This window comes from Ruditapes philippinarum, unplaced genomic scaffold (assembly GCF_026571515.1).
Source record: "Ruditapes philippinarum isolate M1 unplaced genomic scaffold, ASM2657151v2 ctg462_1_1_1_1, whole genome shotgun sequence".
NCBI classification, from domain to species: Eukaryota; Metazoa; Mollusca; class Bivalvia; order Venerida; family Veneridae; genus Ruditapes; species Ruditapes philippinarum.
In genome coordinates this window covers 169,369-189,940 of record NW_026864560.1, presented here as the reverse complement: position 1 = coordinate 189,940, position 20,572 = coordinate 169,369, and the positions used below count along the sequence as shown (strand labels likewise).

The window sequence follows — 20,572 nt, the reverse complement described above, 5'->3', positions numbered from 1 at the left end:
GGGATTATTTAGAATAGAAGGAATTAATTAGTGATTCTTTTGCTCTTTTACTAGTAAATACAAAGTAATGAAATATTTTAATACGGAAATTTAAGGGTAGAGTTATTGAGTCTGTTTATCTCAATTTAATTTTTACTTAAAGTCTTTGGTGCATTTTTATGATGAATACTATGTTAACATTTGAAGGAATATTGCAGCAAATTATCTATAGATTTGATAACTTACTTTTTCACAAAAATAAAATAATGTAATTTACAGCTTTATTTTATGAGAAAAATTGATGCTATTTTTATCAAAACCAAAAGTACTGCCTAGTAATGCAGTAGCAGTACCACTTTTTAAGACAGTAATGCAGTACCAGTACCAGTAGTAGCAAAATTTTGTAAGAGTAATTCAGTATCAGTACTTGCAAAATCGCTGCAGTACGTACTGCAGTACCAGTACCAGTAATGCAGCTCTGGCTGGCAGGTTGAACAAAAGTTACCCACTTTCTGTTCAAGCCAGGTTATTTGCACCATTTATCCAGCCAGTTAGTGTCCATTGATATGACATGGCTATGGAAGGTTTCTACATTCTCCTATAGATATAAGATGATACCAACATTGTGGTTTATCTGCTTGAAGAGATATCTGGGATACATAAAGATGACAGCAGTGGTGCCCTAGGCTTTACAGGACATATTTCTTCCTTTGTTAAACATAATTCCTATTATCGACCACCAATATTTAGTAAGTTGTTGTTGTGGGAAATAAATCACGTCAGTAATGTAATGGTCATATTGTGACATTTTAGTTTTAATGGTGGAGGTAGCCCTCTAGGCATTATTTCAGTCAGGACCAAGCACTAATCTTGAACCAGCAATGTTCAGTAAACTAGCTGTATAATATCGAGTAAAAACCCATTATCGTCCTATCTTTGTAGGTGCCTTAGAACAGAAATTAGGGCTATCATGCTAAATTTTTTCCCAAAGTCATTGCAGGATTAGAATGGTCAGATTGAAATGTAAATGGAAGCCTCTTAATACGAACAAGGAAAGCAGTTGGAAATATAAATTATTTTGCAAAGGCAACATATCACGTGAAATAAAAAGAACAATAGTTTGTTTTTTACTTGTGTTTATTCTTTCATTTTCATCACTTTCACATAAAAATATTGCTTTTTCTCTTCTATATCACATGAGAAAAATAATCTTTAACAAATCCATGAGACATTTATCGTTTCATTACAAATTTACAAGCAATAGAATATCAAGTTTCATAAAAATCTGCAATATCTTTTTACATTACTAATCTTATTGCTTACTAAAAGGTAAAAAAAACCATTGTAATTCATTATGCCATTTAGATATATTTTTATTTTTCTCCATCATATTATGGTACATTTAAAGCATCAATTTTGAAGTATTGATTGAATTCTTTACCTTTGTACCAAAATTCTGTACCCGTAAAATACTAGTATACCCACATTTGGGTATGCATTTTTTTTTTTACAAAATATGATAAAACACAATTTGGCCAAATGAAAGAAAAGAAAATATTTATCAGCTTAAGAATTTCATTGTAAATAATTCTTACAAAATAATTATAAATCTGGGCATTTTTACCTTATTAGTAAGGGCTAATAAAAGACACCATTTAAACTCCACAATAATGTCTTATAATTTTTTAAAATTCCGACAACATAAATTCTTTTTTAACTTGTTTCATCAAGGAAGTTACAAGTATTGTGGTCACACATGAATAAAACTTTAATTTATAATAAAAGTTACATATCATGTAGTTTTTAACTTACATCTCAAATTTCTAAAAGTGCCACAATTTTCCCCAAAGTACATGTAAGTTTGGGACCTTTTCCCATAAACAGCTGGGAAAGACTCTATGAAAAATATGTGAATATTGTACATGCTGGTTAGATTTAATCCAGACTTCAATAAAGGATCAAACATAAAGAGATACAAAACGTGTTTAAACAAGTTTGTTAATTTCTATTAGGGAGTAAAATAGAATAGCCTACAGCAGTGAAGGCATCAACATGTTGGGACTAGGCTTTGGATATGCTTTACTTAACATAACAACCTGCCTATATTTATAACAATATAGTCAAGAATTCTTGCAGTCAAAATAGTACTCATCTACCACATTAATGTTAACATATATATATATATATTCCACATTATAACATACATGTATTTAGGTCAAGGTATACATATCTCTTGAAAATATTTCAAAATAAACCTGTTGATAAGATATTTGACCTAACTGCAGTCACATTTACCTTTTTTTTACAGGACTCTGACCTAAAAACTCTGACCTAAAAACACCTGAAAATTATCACTACACAGTTTGCCAACCTGGGACTCCTGCAAAAATGCAAGGCTTTCATATTAAAAATAAGATAAAGTTATGTGACCTAAAAATATTGTCAAGAGATAAAATGATAAAAAGCAAAAAAGAAAGACTTAAAGATGTCAAAAAATGGAAAGTTTGTATATGATAAATAAAATGGGACTTCTGAATTAGTTTTTGAAAATTCGACCACCCCTCATCTCCCCCAACCCCCACAAAAGTATTCAATGCAAAACATAATTCTATGTACTTTTCCTGAAGCTATAATTAACTTCACAATTAAATCTGCCAAACAATTTACAGTCTGAAAAAATTCAACTGTTTCTGGGTTAACTGTATTAAAATTCATATCTTAACATGTAAAAAAATATTCTTTACACAAACAAATAACATGTAAATTATGCTTCAGAAATTAAGAAGCATTATATTTCACCACTAAGGGGCTGTAAGTAGGTATTTGATCCCTCAACCCTCCAACCCCCATCCCACCCGGAGAAAAAACAAACAAAAATCAGATACGCATATTCTACTGCAGCTGTGTTATATGTTGAAATGCTTATGTCCAAAAAAAAAAATGCAATCTATTGCAAATTTTCTACATTATGTAAACATCATAAATTATGTACAATAAAAATAGTTAACAACATATTCATAAACGTGTTTTCAAAGTATGCTCAAGATGAAATAAATAAAAGGCCTGACAAATGGCCATATTTACATGTACCATTTCACGACAAGAATTTTTCAGGCAAGAAACAGACTCTTCAAACTATAAATGAATGAATAAATAAACAAGCATTTGATAGTATTGCGGGCAATACAGTAGTCCCCTACCGGTCCCTCAAAAAGTTCTTTAATTGTCATACACTCCTGTATATTGCCATTTATAATGAATTTGAGGATGAAGTCTGTATTTGAAAATATCAACCACAAAACATAATAAAATAAGTTTGTCTATATCACAGTAATGTGTTAAGTTTCCATGCTTAGTAAGGAAATTATGTTTATACAACCTTGTCATATTATTTAAAGTAAATCCTATAAGGAATGAAGAAGTTGGAGTGAAAATACCAGTTTCTCGAAAAAAAATCTAAGTTCAAGGGGACATAATTCTGGAAATAGTCTTGCTAGAGTATTTAACCTTCTCAAAAATGTCGAGTGATAATAAGAAACATATATATGAAGTTTGAAGTAGATACATTAGGAAATAAAGAAGTTATTTAAAAAAGACAACATTTTTTCCCCTAAAAAATCTAAGTTCAAGGGAGGTAATACTGATATTTTTTGTGCTAGAGTTATAAGCCTTGTCACATATGATGTGGTTGATGACCAGAAAACTTATATTTAAAGTTTGAAGTAAACACCTTAAGAAATAAAGAACATATAGTGAAAAAGCTGAAAAATTTAAATCAGAAATCTTGAAATTCAGGCTATTTGTTGCCATAGCAACCAGAATTTTCAACATAGGAAGAAAAGAAAAAGATGTGCATAATCTCCAGACTGCCATCTACCAATATTTCAAGTTTCATAAAAATATTTTCAGTACTTTTTGAGTTATCACTGGATCCAGTTTATTGTGCTAAATTTGCCATATTTTCAGACTATTTGTTGCCATAGCAACCAGAATTTTCAACATAGGAAGAAAAAAAAAAGACGTGCATAATCTCCATACTGCCATCTATCCATATATCAAGTTTCATAAAAATATTTTCAGTACTTTTTGCGTTATCGCGGGATCCAGTTTTGTGGACGGACGGACTGACGGACTGACAGACAGACAGACAGATGGACAGACAGACGGACGGACAGACAGACGGACGGAGGGTAAACCTAAAGTCCCCTCCGGTTAAACCGGTAGGGGACTAATAAAAATGTGTTGAAATTCAAAATGAGGCATTGAATTTCTTTCATTTGAAAAGAATTTTTAATATCATTGCAGACCAAATAATCATGCTAAAAAAATCATAAATGATTTCAAAGTACCTAACAAATAATGAATGAAAAATCCTCATTACCCTTGTAATAGAAGTGCATTTAATATAAAAACAAACAAAGATATTTAAAGAAAAAAATTAAAATAAAATTTATAAGATATGCTGTTTTTGATTTTCAATAATCACAGATATAAAAGTGTTTGGATTATATACTTTACAAAATTTGCGGCAGTCGAAAAATGTAATTTTTTTCAGAACCAAGTTTAAAACATAAACTGTGTAAAATCTCTTAAGCATTGCTTACATTTAGCTGTACCTTTCTAAATGAATTTAAAAGTTTTTAACAAAAAAAATCATATAAATCTAGAGGTGTGCCCCTAAGTGAGATGCAAGTTTTAATATAAATGTAAGAAAGTAATAATTCTTACGAATTATCTAATGTGAATGGTTCTGAAAAAATATTCTTTTGCAAAGTTTTGTAATGTAAATAATACATGTATTTTTTATCAACTTATTTTTATTGATTACTCATAGTGCCTCTGGCATAATCCTTGACAAGGCAATGAATAGCATACACAATTAAACAAATCTCTCGAAACATATAGTGTATTAATGTGTTTGTTGTTTTTTTCTAAATTTTTTATTGTTTGAAGCTCATTACATTTGACATAAGCAATCACAATGAAAACATCATTATTTTCACATATAATAATATTGTATGATGTTATGTTTTGATAACAAACAGATTAAAAACAATGTTAAAAACTTTCTTTTTAAAATGTTCACATTTAACATAATTATATTTGTATACCATCTTGCTTGTACATTTTCAGTAAGCTGCATATACCTGAAGAATACATAAATGTATATTCTATTCATAGCACCACATCCATTGCCTATTCATCTAAAAATAATAATACAATATATTGCACACAGTGTTCAGTTAAAATACCATGAGGTAAACTTATACTCACAAAAATATGGCATCCACTTTACCAACTTAATCTACACAAATGAAAATAAGGATGATAATTTACAATGGTAACAAAAATGAGGGAACTTATGTACAATGAACATGTTCAAACTTAAAATAAACATTGTCTATCCAAACAGAATAATGTATACTAGTAAATACAGAAAATGTATTGGAATGATAATGTATTAAGGAATTGAATTGATATCATTTTACTTCCAACTTCAGAGGTTTAAACTTTAATATAATTTGAGTACAGACTGAAAAATTTGTTCCATTAATGGAATTATTGCTCCCAAGTTTATAAAATCTTTCAAAGCTTTAATATAAATATATATTCATCAATTTCCCATAATAAGCAAAAGGTGCCGTTTTTTCCCCCAAATAGAACTGGAAATTTCACATCCCATGTACCCTGTCCTCTTCTGTAAACATGTTTATATGAATTACCTATAAACAAAAATGCACTTTTGGAATTTATATTATTTTTAACTAAAACTAACACTTAATGTTCATATGCACTGATAATTCATTCATGTTAAAAATACACAAACCAAATGCTGTGTAAAACACACTTCATGAATGTATATTCGTCACTGACTATTTCACATGTGTAAATTTGTCACTGCACATTTTACACATGTAAATTTATCAACAGGAAACAAGAAATCACGATTCATCAGAAATCATGATTCCGGTGCATCAATACTGTCAAAGTAGACTTCCCGTTTTCTTTTATGACAGTGTCTATGTCCTGGGCTTTGTGTTCCAGTTTTAAGGGAAATACTTGCACAACTCGCCCCTTTACACTGAATTGTGGGTAAAAAGATTCTCTGAACTGTCTCTATCTGTTTCCGGCATAGCGGACAGTCTGTTATTTTTTTCGCACAATCAATACATGTGAGATGACCACATGGGCACAGGGCCGCTGAGATCTCGGCATCTCTACACACGCAGCATGTTAGCGAATCCTCAATCTTTTCTAACGTTTCTTCCAATACCTGAAAATACATCAATATCAAAATGGTTAAAATTATATATATACATTTATATATTACTTTAACTGAAATACCTTTACAGAAATAAGAATAAAATATCAGAGTGTAGCATATTTTAGGTGTTGCACAATATAAATGCATGGAAAGAGCAAGTTATAAAATGAGCCGCATCACAACAAAACCAACATAGTGCGTTTGCGACCAGCATGGATCCAGACCAGCCTGCGCATCCGCGCAGTCTGATCAGGATCCATGCTGTTTGCTATCAGTTTCTCTACTTGTAATAGGGTTGGTAAGCAAACAGCATGGATCCTGATCAGACTGCGCGGATGCACAGGCTGGTCTGGATCCATGCTGGTCGCAAACCCATTATGTTGGTTTTGTCATGGCACGGCTCAAATTGTCTCCACTGTTCAGCTAAGCCTAAGCAATCATGGATTAATGTTGCCCAAGGCTCTTTCAGCAATTAATTTTGTATTCTTTTTCAAACTCAAACATTAACATTTGTGCATTTTTTACTGGCTATACTATATAATACCATGTGCAATGTGAAAACATTTGAATGATAATGATTAAGACTTATTCTAATATTCTTTAAGTTCTGATAATGTGTTGTTTAGGTGAGTAAAGCACTTAGCATATCTTTAACATTTATCAAAACCTTCCGACAACCAAACAAAATGCACTGAATATATACAGTATCTTCAGTAGGCTTAAAGAAATTAATAAATCAATGTTTGAATAAATTAAGCTCTGTCAAAATATATTTGAAGTGGCTTACTGCCATGATCCAGAGGGTCACAACTCCAGCAAACACAGTAAAAAAGTTAATTATATAAATCATACATGGCAAGGGATAACCACAGCCTATAACCATTAACATTGGTTACATGTTATGTTACAATGTTAATCAACCATGGGTATCCAACAATGGGCAAAGGTTAACAATACAGAAGTGCAACCTAATCCAAATATTGTTTCATTTATTTTCTTTTTAATTATAAAAGATTTATTGTTATAATATAATCAAGTGCCTCCTCTTGTTTCAGATACACTGTAGCATCACAAAGAGCACTTGCAACACTATGTCATCACCTTCCATTGACCCTTAAACTCAATCTTGAACTTTGTACAGACGCAAAATTATCAAACAAATCCTTCACTGTACAAAAAACAAGAGCTGTCGGTAGGACAGCATGCTCGACTATTCTAAGTGCTTGATAGTAAAAGAGCCTTGATAATGTTCAATTTTTTAAGTTCACAAAAGGGCTAATTTTTTTTATTAATTCATGTTTTAGGCCTTAGGAAGAGTCTAATTATACAGTATTGGCTTGACTATTCGGAAGGTAATGTCACAAGGGTGTTTTATTGAGTATAATAATACTAATTACCTATGAATACATAAATTTGACAGAAATGGTACAAAGGCTTGTTATTAAGATGTTTTATGAAGTAAATCACTGCTTTATTATTATGAATGCATAAAATTGTCCCAAAAAAGGCACAAACCCTTCAGTAGTTATTGAGAAAACAGCTTACAAGCAAAACTTTACCATGAATTTCTAAGTTGAAAAAGGGGAGAAAAATCAGCCTAAATGCAAGATAGAATTATGGATCTTTGTCAGTGACCTACAATTATGACCCTAAATGCATAATTATGTGAAGTTTTAAATAAATATCTTTAAAAGTTATTGAGATATGTAAAACTTGCATGTAAACATTAACCAAGAGACTAAGTAGAAAAGGGGATATGAATCAGCCTTAATGCAAGATAGAGTTATGGAACTTGGTCAGTGACATACAATTATGACCCTCCAATTATGACCCTAATTGCATGTGTAAAGTTTCAAGTAAATATCTTTGAAGACCTTTAACCTTTAACCAAAATTTCTAAGTTTCAAAGGGGCAAATAATTCTGCAAATATTGCTGGCAGAGTTATGCAATTTTGCAAACTGATGTACATTGTTACTATGAAAAAGTGTTTTAAATTTCAATTGAATATCTCAAGCAATAATTGAGATATTTGACTTTACAAAAAAACTTTAACCAAAATTCTAAGTTCCAAAGGGGCATAATTCTGTCAATATTGTAGGCAGAGTTATCCAACTTGTCAATCTGATGTACCTTGTTACTATAAATAAGTATTGTAAGTTTCAATTGAATATCTCAAGCAATAATTGAGATATTTGACTTTACAAAAAACTTTAACCAAAATTTCTAAGTTAAAAAGGGCCATAATTCTGTCAATATTGTAGGCAGAGTTATCCAACTTGTCAATCTGATGTACCTTGTTACTATAAATAAGTATTGTAAGTTTCAATTGAATATCTCAAGCAATAATTGAGATATTTGACTTTACAAAAAACTTTAACCAAAATTTCTAAGTTAAAAAGGGGCATAATTCTGTCAATATTGTAGGCAGAGTTATCCAACTTGTCAATCTGATGTATATTGTTACTATAAATAAGTATTGTAAGTTTCAATTGAATATCTCAAGTAATAATTGAGATATTTGACTTTACAAAAAACTTTAACCAACGCAGACGCCGACGCGGACGCTGACGCCGACGCCGGGGCGACTACAATAGCTCTCATATTCTTCGAATAGTCGAGCTAAAAACAACTAATGTCCCTACTCAGCAAATTTGTTTTTATTTTTATCATGAATAGTAAATTGTTGAAAGATTATATAAAGTACTAAGTCTGCTCTAGTCAAAGTAAACAAATATCTTACAGTATTTTTTTCCAGCAAGCTTAATATGCCCTAAAAAGAGTTCAAACTAAGAGATTTAAATGTACTGAGAGTTTGTGTCCTTTGCTTTGTTCTAATATAAAAAGAAAACTTCAAGAGTAAAACAAAGAAAAATGGATATCTAATTCAAAGATCAAGTTATGGTGGTTTGTCATGACCACAGTTGTTTTTAACTCAATACACATTTTCCCTTTAAATCTAAGTGTTAACAACACTTAGCTTAAGTACTATTTACGACAAATAACTTGTGACCAATTTTGTAAATTCTTTATGAGCTTTCAAGTGACTCAGACAAAATAATGTTGTACTGGTACATTTAGTTTATGATGATTTAAAATACTAAAAACTTAAGTCAGTTCTATTTTTACATTGTATAAAACAAATTCCATCCTTCATTTGTTGTAAATATATTATTTTTTTTAGCTAAAACAAATAACTGCCTATTGTTTCTTGTTGTATGCATACTTTAACTATTATTTAAGCCAAGTCATCAAATGGTAATCCAGGTGTTTTTATCATTTACGCATCCTGTTTTTGCGCAATATTTGTTTGGTCATCAGTTGTTTATTATATTATTACATCAGCATTATTTAAGGAAACACATACAGCTCAACATCACCTAGACAGCTGACAAGTATGTGTAATGTTGGAAAACCAAAATTATATACATCTTTCATTAAACTTTTGACCGATTTTAAAATATTCAATTTTGATAACGAGGCAAAATCTCACTAATCCTGTTGTCATTTAACATATTTTGAAAAAGTATAGAAACAACATTAAGATTGCTAAATATGTCTGATAGATATCTGATTATTTTGCGTTACACTTTTTGACCATCATACACTTAAACAAGAAAAGTGTCAGGTTTTCAAGTATTAAAACTTGTTCGGTCCAAGTTCAGAGTACTCATCTTCTATACACTTGACAATAATTTGGTCAATTACTTGAACTTATTACAGTCACACCCAACCACTAAAGTGCATTTAAAATGGTTTTTATTTTCATTGTAATTCTAAAACTTTTACAACAGAAACGGATTTACATAAAATAACTTTACAAACACCCTATACTTTGCTGTTAAATCAAGAGCAGTGGCTTAACAGTATCTAGGCAGATTTCATATTGGAAAATCAATCTTGCTTTTATCGCAGCTGACCTAGTTCTCTCGTCTTTGTTTACTAAAACCAGCTGTAAAATCTAGGTCAACAGCTATCATAAGGAGAGTTTTTAAGATGATTCAAGCTTGGTTTCAAGGGTTATTTAAGATAAAGTTATCTGAAACTTTTGACATATTAAACAGGAGCATGTGTCATAAAATCTGCACCATCATCATTATACTTTCATGGTGGAGCAACTTTTGTGCCTGCAGAACCAGGGTTTCAATTCCCGTTTTATGTTTGTTTTACAATCATAAAGCAAAGTATGTTTACTATTATTTATTTTTTAGCCAGACTTAATGCACCTATGGTCAAATCTCAGCAGAAGGTCCACCTAACATGATTTCCTGCATAACTAACCAGATATTATCAACATTTCCACAATTTTACTTGACCAACTATATCAAGGGTAAAGGTGTTAAAGTGACACAAAGGTTTTCTTTACAGACTTCATTCTCTAAAAAGCCGTGTATGATGTCATCATTAGTTATTGTGCTTTTTGAGGGGTTGCTTTTTGTTTTTTGGAGGTATAAGGGTGCATTGGGGTGGGTGGAGAGGAGAGGGCTTGTGAATGAAGCCACAAAATAGAATCTGATTATAAGGCAACTGTAAAAGCTTTCCTTATATGACGGAATTGTGCATCAACCTGCAGGACTCAATACCCATTTTAATTATTTCAGATGCAAGCTGGAACCTGACTGAAACCACCAACCCATTGAAAGCTAGCCAGAGAAACCTTCTGCACAGCAGCTTAATATAAGTTTCATAAGATGACTGAGAATTTCTATCCCTTACAAATAATTCCATACATTTAGTATCAACTTTTTTTAATTTCAAAATGATAATTACAGCAGCAATTTTCTTCTTAAATTTCAAAAACAATCTAATTATATCTGGAGATGACAATATTATACTCCTATACGCCCTAACTTAAAGTAATTGTAACCTGAATTCCGAATACATTAACATTATTTTGCAAAAAAAAAATTATCAGATAAAAGAAATCGGTTGCTATACAATCACATTTCAGGGTATTCAGTATCAAAACATCACATGGTAAAATCTGCATAATTAAAAATAGCTTAAGCAGACGTCTTCTTTGTTACTGAACACAAAAGAAAAAGATATTGCACAAAACAAACATATTGAGCATAGCCAATGTTTTTAAAAAGAAAAAAAACGCAATATACAGACATCATATTTAAAAATTTATTACCTTGAAACAAAAGGCTAGCTTTAATTTAGACTGTTAAAATTGGCTAATGTTATACAAAATAAGCAAAAAAATAATAATTAACGCCTTGAACTTGGAGTACTTTACAAAGACAAAAGATTCATAATGTGGGTAGCCTTTAAAATTAGGTTAGCCAAATATATCAGTTATGACAGATGATCTCATTCTTGCTGTTTGTCATAAAAAAAGAGTTTCGATTTGTTGGTCATATCTTGTTTCGATCTGTTGGTCATATTTTGATCAACAGCCAGATACAGATATTTAAATATAAATAGGTATAATGTAAAGGTAGACCGAGTATAATGAAGCTTTGTGGTTAAGTTAAACACCTACATTAACTTACTTTTTTTCATATTCTGGTGAAATCATATGACAATTACATTGTGTTTTATGAATCAGTTTAACAGTGGGTGTATCTATTATTTTTTACCCTGAAGACAAAGAAATTACAAACGGCTTTCATGTCCTTATGATTTGTTAAATGATGATTTTATAAACTAATACTGCCTCAATAATTGACATTGAAATTTAGTAATTTCCATTTTAATTATAAATATAATCATGTAATAATTTCACTTTTTTAAATAGTAAAGCAAGGCAGATAACCTAATGAATTATCTTTCTTTAATACTCAATTATTAATTTTATTTAATTGAGCCCAGGTTAAATGAAACTGACATAATATTGTGATTAAGTACATGGTTAACTTCACGGTGAGAACAACTTGCGGAAGCTCCTAAACCCAGCAGGTCCCCCTGAAGTGCATATATGTGCCCACTAGGCTCTGTACTATATGGCTGCCCAAAATAATTATTTATAATCAATTATACCAAATCTCTCAAACTCATATGATAATGGACAGTTTCAAATAGTTTTGTACTCCAATTTAGCAGATTTTTCTTTGATGTATTCTACTGCACAATAGAGGCACGTCATTTATGGAACAGGAACTTTAAATTTTCCAATGATTCATTTTATAGGATATAAAGGTTACTTGTTTATCAACAACGTAAAAGATATCCTGACCTTCCTACTGAAGTTAATTTTATCTCTGATGTAATAAATTCATTAGTTAACCGCCATTGTAAATTACATCTGTAAATAAAAACATTACATCAGATTTAAAAGTGTTTGTTATTCTAATGTCTTTATTTTACTACCATTTAAAATATTACCCATAAAAAACCCAAACAAAACACTTCACCAAATTAGATAATTAAGTAATAGGTAAACATTTCATAGAACAAGATTTTTGACTCTTCACTTTAGGTTAATAAATTAAAATAGAAATTGCGTAGCTCAAATAAACTTTCAAATGAAAATTGCGCAATAAAACTTGACTTTTGCGTAACCTACTGCTTTCTTTAATAAAAAGAAAACATTACATCATTTTACATGTACAACAGTGTATTTCCCTGTTCAGTTTAAATATATGGATTAGTCATACATTTATCAGTTTAGAGGTGGCGGTGAGAAAACGAGACATTTTACAGTAGATAAATCTATTAACACTACACATTTGGGTATATTTGATGTCCAAGACTTTTTTCACCAAATACGAAGTCAAATATTAATGTCACACTTGGTCAATTTTAGTGTTAAGTACAAAGTTAACAAGTTGTATCCTGTATGAACTAAATGATCCATATTTTCTTACCTTACTTCTTAAAATTGTGATTATGATGTACTTTAATGATTTCAGAAATTAAATCAGTCAGATCGATAAAATAAAACCAAATATTGACTAGGAACAAAAGGAACAGTACCTATTGGCAAATTTACAAATGTTCAGTGTTTATCATTAAAGAAAATATATAGATATATATTCATTTAAAGAAAATATATAGATATATATTCATTTAAAGAAAATATATAGATATATATTATATTGTACTTAAGCTGTAAAGTTTAGACAGATTGTTGTAACTTTCTGGCCATTTCATTAGGGATTTTTGTTCTATTCATTGTGTTTTCAATCTACATAGACTATCCTTGTTAAAAAAAGCCACTGAATTTCACAGTATAACCATCAGGATGTAATTAAAACAGCAAGTAAAGGTCACATGAGACAAAATCAATGATGAAATCAGATTTTTTTCCTCTACCTTTGTCACAAATTAGAATGGTTAAGCTTGAAGTGTAATTAATTGGAATTAAATACCATCCACAGTTATACACACCCTTCTTTTATACAACAAACATTTTCAGCGTTTTTTTGCATTATTCAACAAACATAGAGCATAAAACTTGCAAATTTGTTTTGGAATCAGAAAAGAAAGACTGACACAACAAAACTTTTACAAGATAGGAAAATGCAATGCATTTTGATTACAATTAGTATAAGTTACACACTAATCTTTGTTGTATTTCATAAAGTAATAGCATTGTATCAATGATTTAACTGTTAAAACATAATATTTGGCTATAAAACATGTACTTTGCAATCATTATAAAGAATACATGTATTATGATTCCAGATTTAATCATTAGTTTACAGTAACTTTAGACTTGATTAAAAGGATACAATTTGTGATATCAACTTAACTGCACATTCTTATTAAGCAGAACACTTCAAACATAATTAACATACGAGTTATTTATTATACTAGATCTAAGGTATCTTAAGAAGAGAAACCCTTCAGCTCAACTAGTGCAATAACTGTAATATCTGTCCTTTTTTTATATTAATTTTCATTTTTCATGCAACTTAATGTACTAAAAACAGCTGCTGGAACGGTGTCCTTCACAATTGCGAAAACAATTCAGTTAATAGCTGTTCAATCAGAGATAGCTCTGTTTTCAAGGAAAAGTCAATAAACCAATATTTCTATCAATGGTATTTTATTTACTTCCGAGATACTTCACAATACTTTGCGGTAGAATATCTTTATAACATGTTTAGTTTAATGAAAAATTTGGTTTGAAAATAAAATAAACAAAAACTTTAGTGGAAAAAAAAAATTACAAAGTACATGTAGACAGTTGTGACACATGTGGACCTTTATTTTTGAGAAAATCAGAGATCAGAAGACAAAAAAAACTTGAAAATAATATGAGAGAAAATACAGTTCAGGGCAACTTTGGGTAACATAATCTAATGTACTTCTAAATTAAATTTCTCTTGTAAATTAAATAATCCCAACAATTGCCATGTAATAAAAAATCCACACTATGCCAACATTTATGATTCTGAAAAGTACAGTTTTTAATATATTTATGATAAAGCGTTACTCTAGAAAAGAGGGCAAAATTACCTGGCACTTTTCTTCAACACTAAGAGTTGGGCTATCACAGTCATGGCTTTCTTTCTCTGAGATCAAACTTTTCTCCGTTGTTCCTACCAAAGGCACGGGCTGGTACAACAATCTTCGGGCATGGTCGTGCGCCTCACGTGATGTTCGCTTCACATCAAACACATAATCACGACCTGTCACAGAAAAAAAAATACTAATCAATATCCATAATAATAAACTAATCTAGAAACTTTTCTGACCACACCAACATTACCATTATTGACATGTCATGCTTCTACAATCTGTAATGTTTCTATTTTAGGTAATAATGCATGTCAAGATCAGTGCAGGGAATTAACTTTGCAAATATCATTTCCAGAACATTTGTGGAGAGGGGAATTATAGTTCTGACCATACATCAAATTGTTTTTTTTCTTTATAAATTTTAATTATGAAGTTCTTTTAGTTTTTTTGTTTTTGTTTTTTTTGCAAATGCATGCTTGAACCATTTTAACAAATCCCTACATTTTAAATTCAATATCTATTCACAGAAAGAAAAGAAATTTGTTGCACAAATTCCAAACATTTTCCAAGATGTTTTTTTTACAGTAGTCAGACCTCACAGGAAATAAACATAAACAAAACAGGAAAACAGTTTCATCTTTCATTATCAATAATAAAATGACAAAATGCATGTAGACATGTTAACCAAAACAAGTACAGACTCATGTATATTTATCATAATAAGGTATTTAACTTCTAAAAATAACTTTATTGTACAATCATGTACATTGTGTATTTACATTTATACTTTTTTCCACACAAGTAAAGTAAATCAAATGATATTTATATAATTATGGTTCAAGTATCATTAAAAAGACAACCTCCTGTACTAAATACAGATGCTTAAGTTAAGCGGTCAATGCATTATTAAGTGTCTTAGTGGTCATTGTCTATTTTGCTCAAATAATACAATAGCAACCTTTGCTAGCTGGTCAGTAACCTTGAACTCCTGCCAAACACAACAATAATTTCTCTCAATCGATCTGTACATTGTACATGTTTAAGTACACATAAAATCTGTACTAGAATAGCCCAAAGCTATTTGATATACAAAAAGGACTGTATTATATATAACTGAGGTTAATTAAAACTGCTAAAGTTAAATGTCCTTCCTGAGGCTTTATTTATACTTAACCACATGTAAACATTTCCATTTTGAATTAAATGTGAAACGGATTATATATAACAGTTAAAGCTACTGTTAACTTTGCTCAAAATTTTAGTCAATAAATTGAAAAGGACAGTGAAGGACAATTTTTTGAGAGAAAAAAAAGAAATACTAATAAAGCTATTGCTCACAGTCAATTTATCTTCTGTAACTTATTATTTATTGAAGTTATATTAATTATTTGTGTGGTAATATTTCCATTAAAACCACTTTTCTAAGGCAAAAGATGTATTAATTAATATTTAAGACAATAAATTAATTATAAAATATAGTATGTACGACTAAATAAATAAATTAGAACTTAAACATTAATTTTATGCACTTGCAAACATTCCAAGTTTAACATCTAAAAAGACTGGATCTAGGCGCCAATATGATGAACATTGAAAAATGATTGCACAGAACATAAAGTTTTACACGACAATGACTCATCGTAAAATCAAATCACTTGAATAAAATTAATTGAAATATTCTTACATTCCTATGACAAAAATCTAAACATAATTTATTAGAAAGATAATATAAAGAGCAACAAAAGGCGGAACTAGTATTGGCATTCTGACGTTACTTGACGTAAATATCTGGCTACATTATAATCTGATTGTGACATTAATTTATCTGATATTGATGGGTTTAATCAGATAAATGATGTTATGTCAATAAACTTTCAAGTAGAAATCAAATGAGTATCAAGAACATATATTCAACAATTATAATCCACGTGTAATTAACGACCACATCAATTATACACTTTACAAACAGACTTTTCTCCTGAAACCGGAAAATTACATATACATGGATGACGTCATTATGATACAATCATGCAAATTTAATTCGTTTGAACAACTTTATTTATAATCTTTCATCGAAATAAAATTTCCTTGTAATAAGGAAACTTCTCGTAATGAAATATGCTATGAACCATCTCATTACTTACGACTTGAATAATAGATTTTATTTTCTTATTATACAAATTCTGCTCCTCTATCAAAATCACACGACTACCTCATTATGCTATATCAAAATCGTTGATAAACAAGTACCCTTTCTTCCATTGTAATTTTATTTGAAGCCAAATAAAAACATGTTGAATTATGTTCTGTTATTTGTGCTAATAACATTATACATATATCTGATTTTTAATAATAAAAAATGGAATTTATTCTGAATTAATAATTTGTAACTTCTACAATGAGTGACACACTGTTTATGTTTACTGAATATTTCTTAGAATATGTGATATTAAGTAAATACTATACATGTAATATCATTTACAAACTTACCAAGAGTAGTCTTTTCATTGAAAAGGGACGCCAGCGTTCCTTTCAAATCCCGACTGAACTGCGTAGACACTTCATTATGCACCGTATCACAGCAAAAGAAGGAATGCATTTCTGTTATACATCTATACAAAGCATTTGCAGCCGATTGTGTATTAAGTCGTAACATTATGTCTCTTTCACTTCCATTGTCATTCAAAATTTTAAGAACACAATTTTTCCCAACATGCTCTGCTTTTGTGATTGTCACATATTCCAGCCTGAATAAAATAATATTAGTTTGGTCATTGTGTAGTGCAATAATCTAGAAACTTTAAACTACTTTAGACTAAAAGTTTCAACAAGACGATGTCAGGGCTAAATGAAGATAACAAATGTAATGATATTGAATGTATATAATTTATCATATATGTATGTCGATTATATATTTAAATATTCACTAAGATTGATATAAAACCTTACTTTTCTACAAGTTCTGTGTTGGCGTCACATAGAAAAACTCCTGTAGGACCAATTCCTACATGTGTATGCTCCCCACGGTACGAAGCATCGTGATATTCAACCCCGTAGCTTGGAAGAGTGCTCGCCTCTTGGAGCAGTTGATATTGAGCAGACTCCTTGCTCAATCCTACAAGCTGAGAGTGGGCATCAACAATTTTGTGAATCAACTCTGGGGTTGGTTCAAAATCGTCTGACAGCATTGTCTTATATATATTCATTTGGTGTGTTCGACGATCGAAATTTCCATGCTCGGCCTGAGCAATCAGACCAAGCATCCGGATCATCTGCTCCTCAGTTTCAGCAACAAGCTTCTGGCTGTTTATATCTCCTCTGATTTGATCATAAAACTGTTGCCTGCCATAAAATAAAATTAGGATTGTCAAACATACAAACAATTTTAGAAGACTTAATTGTTAGCAAATTTCAATATGAACAAAATTATATATTACTCTTGTGGGCGATTTGGTACTTTCAGGTACTCATGACTTTTTACATCATAACATGGGAGGGTACTTTTCAGTACATACTAAAAGGCTACTGGTGACTTAAAAGTATTATGCAACAAAACAATGGTCCCTAATAGCCTAATATCTAGGGCAGATTTTCACAGCAAATTTAATAGCAATGACATATATTGCACCCTTATAATAAGTTATATTAATGGAATAACATTCACCTTTCTCAATATAAAAATTGTCAATAAAAACTAAATTAGTTTGAATTTTTTGAAGAACAAAATCTGAGAAAAAGGATTTGATAATTGGAAAGAAATCCTCTATATACAGAAATCACACAGTTCTTTTTATTGCAAGGTTACAATAAAACAGTTATCAGAAATGCCTCTAATTGCGAACCCAAAATGGTGATTTTACTTTTCTGGTTTTTGTTATGACTTTTTTTCTAATTAATCTGAATATGACTAAATATTTTCCTTGGCGTGACCTGTACCAGTTGACAAAAGGGTGAAATAAAATGCAATATATTTAAGATGTTAACAACTGTGTATTATTGTTATTTACCTTGTTGACTGCTGTAGAATATTGTGAGGAGGGATAAAGAATTTCACTCTCAGCTGTAATCTATAAGGAGGTGGTCCAACCAGCTGCCTGTCAAGACGATTCCTTAAATTTAACCAAAGGTTTTCTCCTGCTCTGCCTTTGTAGAGAAGACCATAGTAATCTTGCTCTACGATTCCCAATCTTCTGCACACCTGTAAGGACAGACATTGATTAAAATAACAGTTACACTGTAGTCATATATTATTATTTATTAATGTATTTGCCTGCCAATTTGCAGCAAAGTGCATCCATTCATGGTTTTTAACCTAGCATCATTTAAAGATCCTATAACACAATTTTTTTATGGTTTTATATCATAAATATGAAACTCAATATAAGATTTATCAATATTGTAACTTCCAAACAAACATTATTTAATTTATAAAGATATTACCTAATTTAACATAAAACTTAAGGGAGGTAATTAGAAATTTATTTTCTATAAAGTCTCAGTCAAATTTTTTACAAATACCGAAATGATTAATGCTAACATTTAATGATTACATATTACTGAACAAGTGTCCGATGATAACGAAGACAGTAAGGAGATAAAGGAATATCCAGAAACAGATGCAGTTGCTAGACTTTTTATTTGAAATAGATTCCCTGACTTTCCTTTCTTTACATTAATGATAAGCATGCAATGGATCAAACCTGCGATTTCTTTTACCAGTCTAAACCTGTCTAAGTTAGGTGGGAAACACTGAAAATGTCTCTGAAAAAATCCCAAGGGTGTTACCCAGGATCAAACCCGGGACCTCGGGAGTGATAGTCAGTGGTCTAACCAACTGAGCTATCACGTCACATATCTATTATACAGTTCCCATAAATTTTAATAAAACACCTAGAATCTATAATTTTTAATAGGATTAAAATAGCTTGGATCTGTACTGGTCTTGTCATTTTCTCATTTACTAAAATTCATTTTATAACATGCCCTTATAATTCCCGAATTTCAGACAAACTCAATGAAGAAAAAAATCACTTGTAGCCATCTGTGTTGTGTATTTCACCATGTTAACACACTGAGGTTACTAACTATAACGTTCACCCCTTGTCCAAGGTCGACCACTTAGTGAAATTTCTTTGTTTCACGATTTCAACAAAATCGTTAAAATCTACTCAAACACGCGTCTTTATACTTAAGATAATAAGCTAATCTAGATCGTGTATTCATTCCACAGAGAAAATATTAATGTTTTAAACATGAAATCAGCTGGATAAGAAAATCATCGTCATTGATCATAATCAATTTCTTACCTGTTCCATGCATTCTTGTCCTTTTCCTTTTAGATTCGCTTCAATATTCAAAACCACTGAATTCGGCTGAGACACAAAACATTCCATTCTTACATAATATTATTTTGATGCAAAAAAATAACGGAAATACGTAAATTTGATGTTTTCTCTTTGAAAGCGCATTGTTCTATGATAAAATCGGTCAGGAATCTATCACATGACTTATTAATATTTCAACCAATCAAAAGACGAAAATTAACATAAAAGGCGGGATAACCCATGCAGAACTCAATCGATAGTGAGGTACATTCTATTTTAAGAACTGGGAAATTGATAATAGTTCAACAGAATTACAGTCAACCCGGCCCCAAGTTAACCCGGACCCAAGTCAACCCGGCCTCAAAATTGGTCAACCCGGCCCCAAAATTGGTCAACAAAATATATATTTTCAAAGAAAATTATTTAAGTCATCTTGTTGTATGATGGAATAAAAATGATTTATTATTAATTGTACCAAATTTAACGATTATTTGCATGTTATTTCACTATAATCCAGACAAAAAAAAACACTTACTTTATAAAATATCAGTCATATAATGATATTTGATATCTTCTGTTCTTCACGGATATGAT

The 20,572-nt window shown here is 30.5% G+C and overlaps 1 protein-coding gene across 1 annotated transcript; it reads right to left on the bottom strand.

Annotated features, from left to right (window-relative positions):
- Positions 1-5,748: 5,748 nt before the first annotated feature.
- Positions 5,749-20,157, bottom strand: LOC132726077 (E3 ubiquitin-protein ligase MYLIP-like). The gene is made up of 6 exons (XM_060711342.1): positions 19,961-20,157; positions 18,662-18,852; positions 17,604-17,996; positions 17,145-17,401; positions 14,652-14,824; positions 5,749-6,253 (listed from the first exon to the last, which is right to left on the bottom strand). The coding sequence occupies exons 1-6, from the start codon at positions 20,045-20,047 to the stop codon at positions 5,939-5,941; spliced, it is 1,416 nt and encodes a 471-aa protein (XP_060567325.1). The 5' UTR covers positions 20,048-20,157; the 3' UTR covers positions 5,749-5,938.
- Positions 20,158-20,572: the final 415 nt, after the last annotated feature.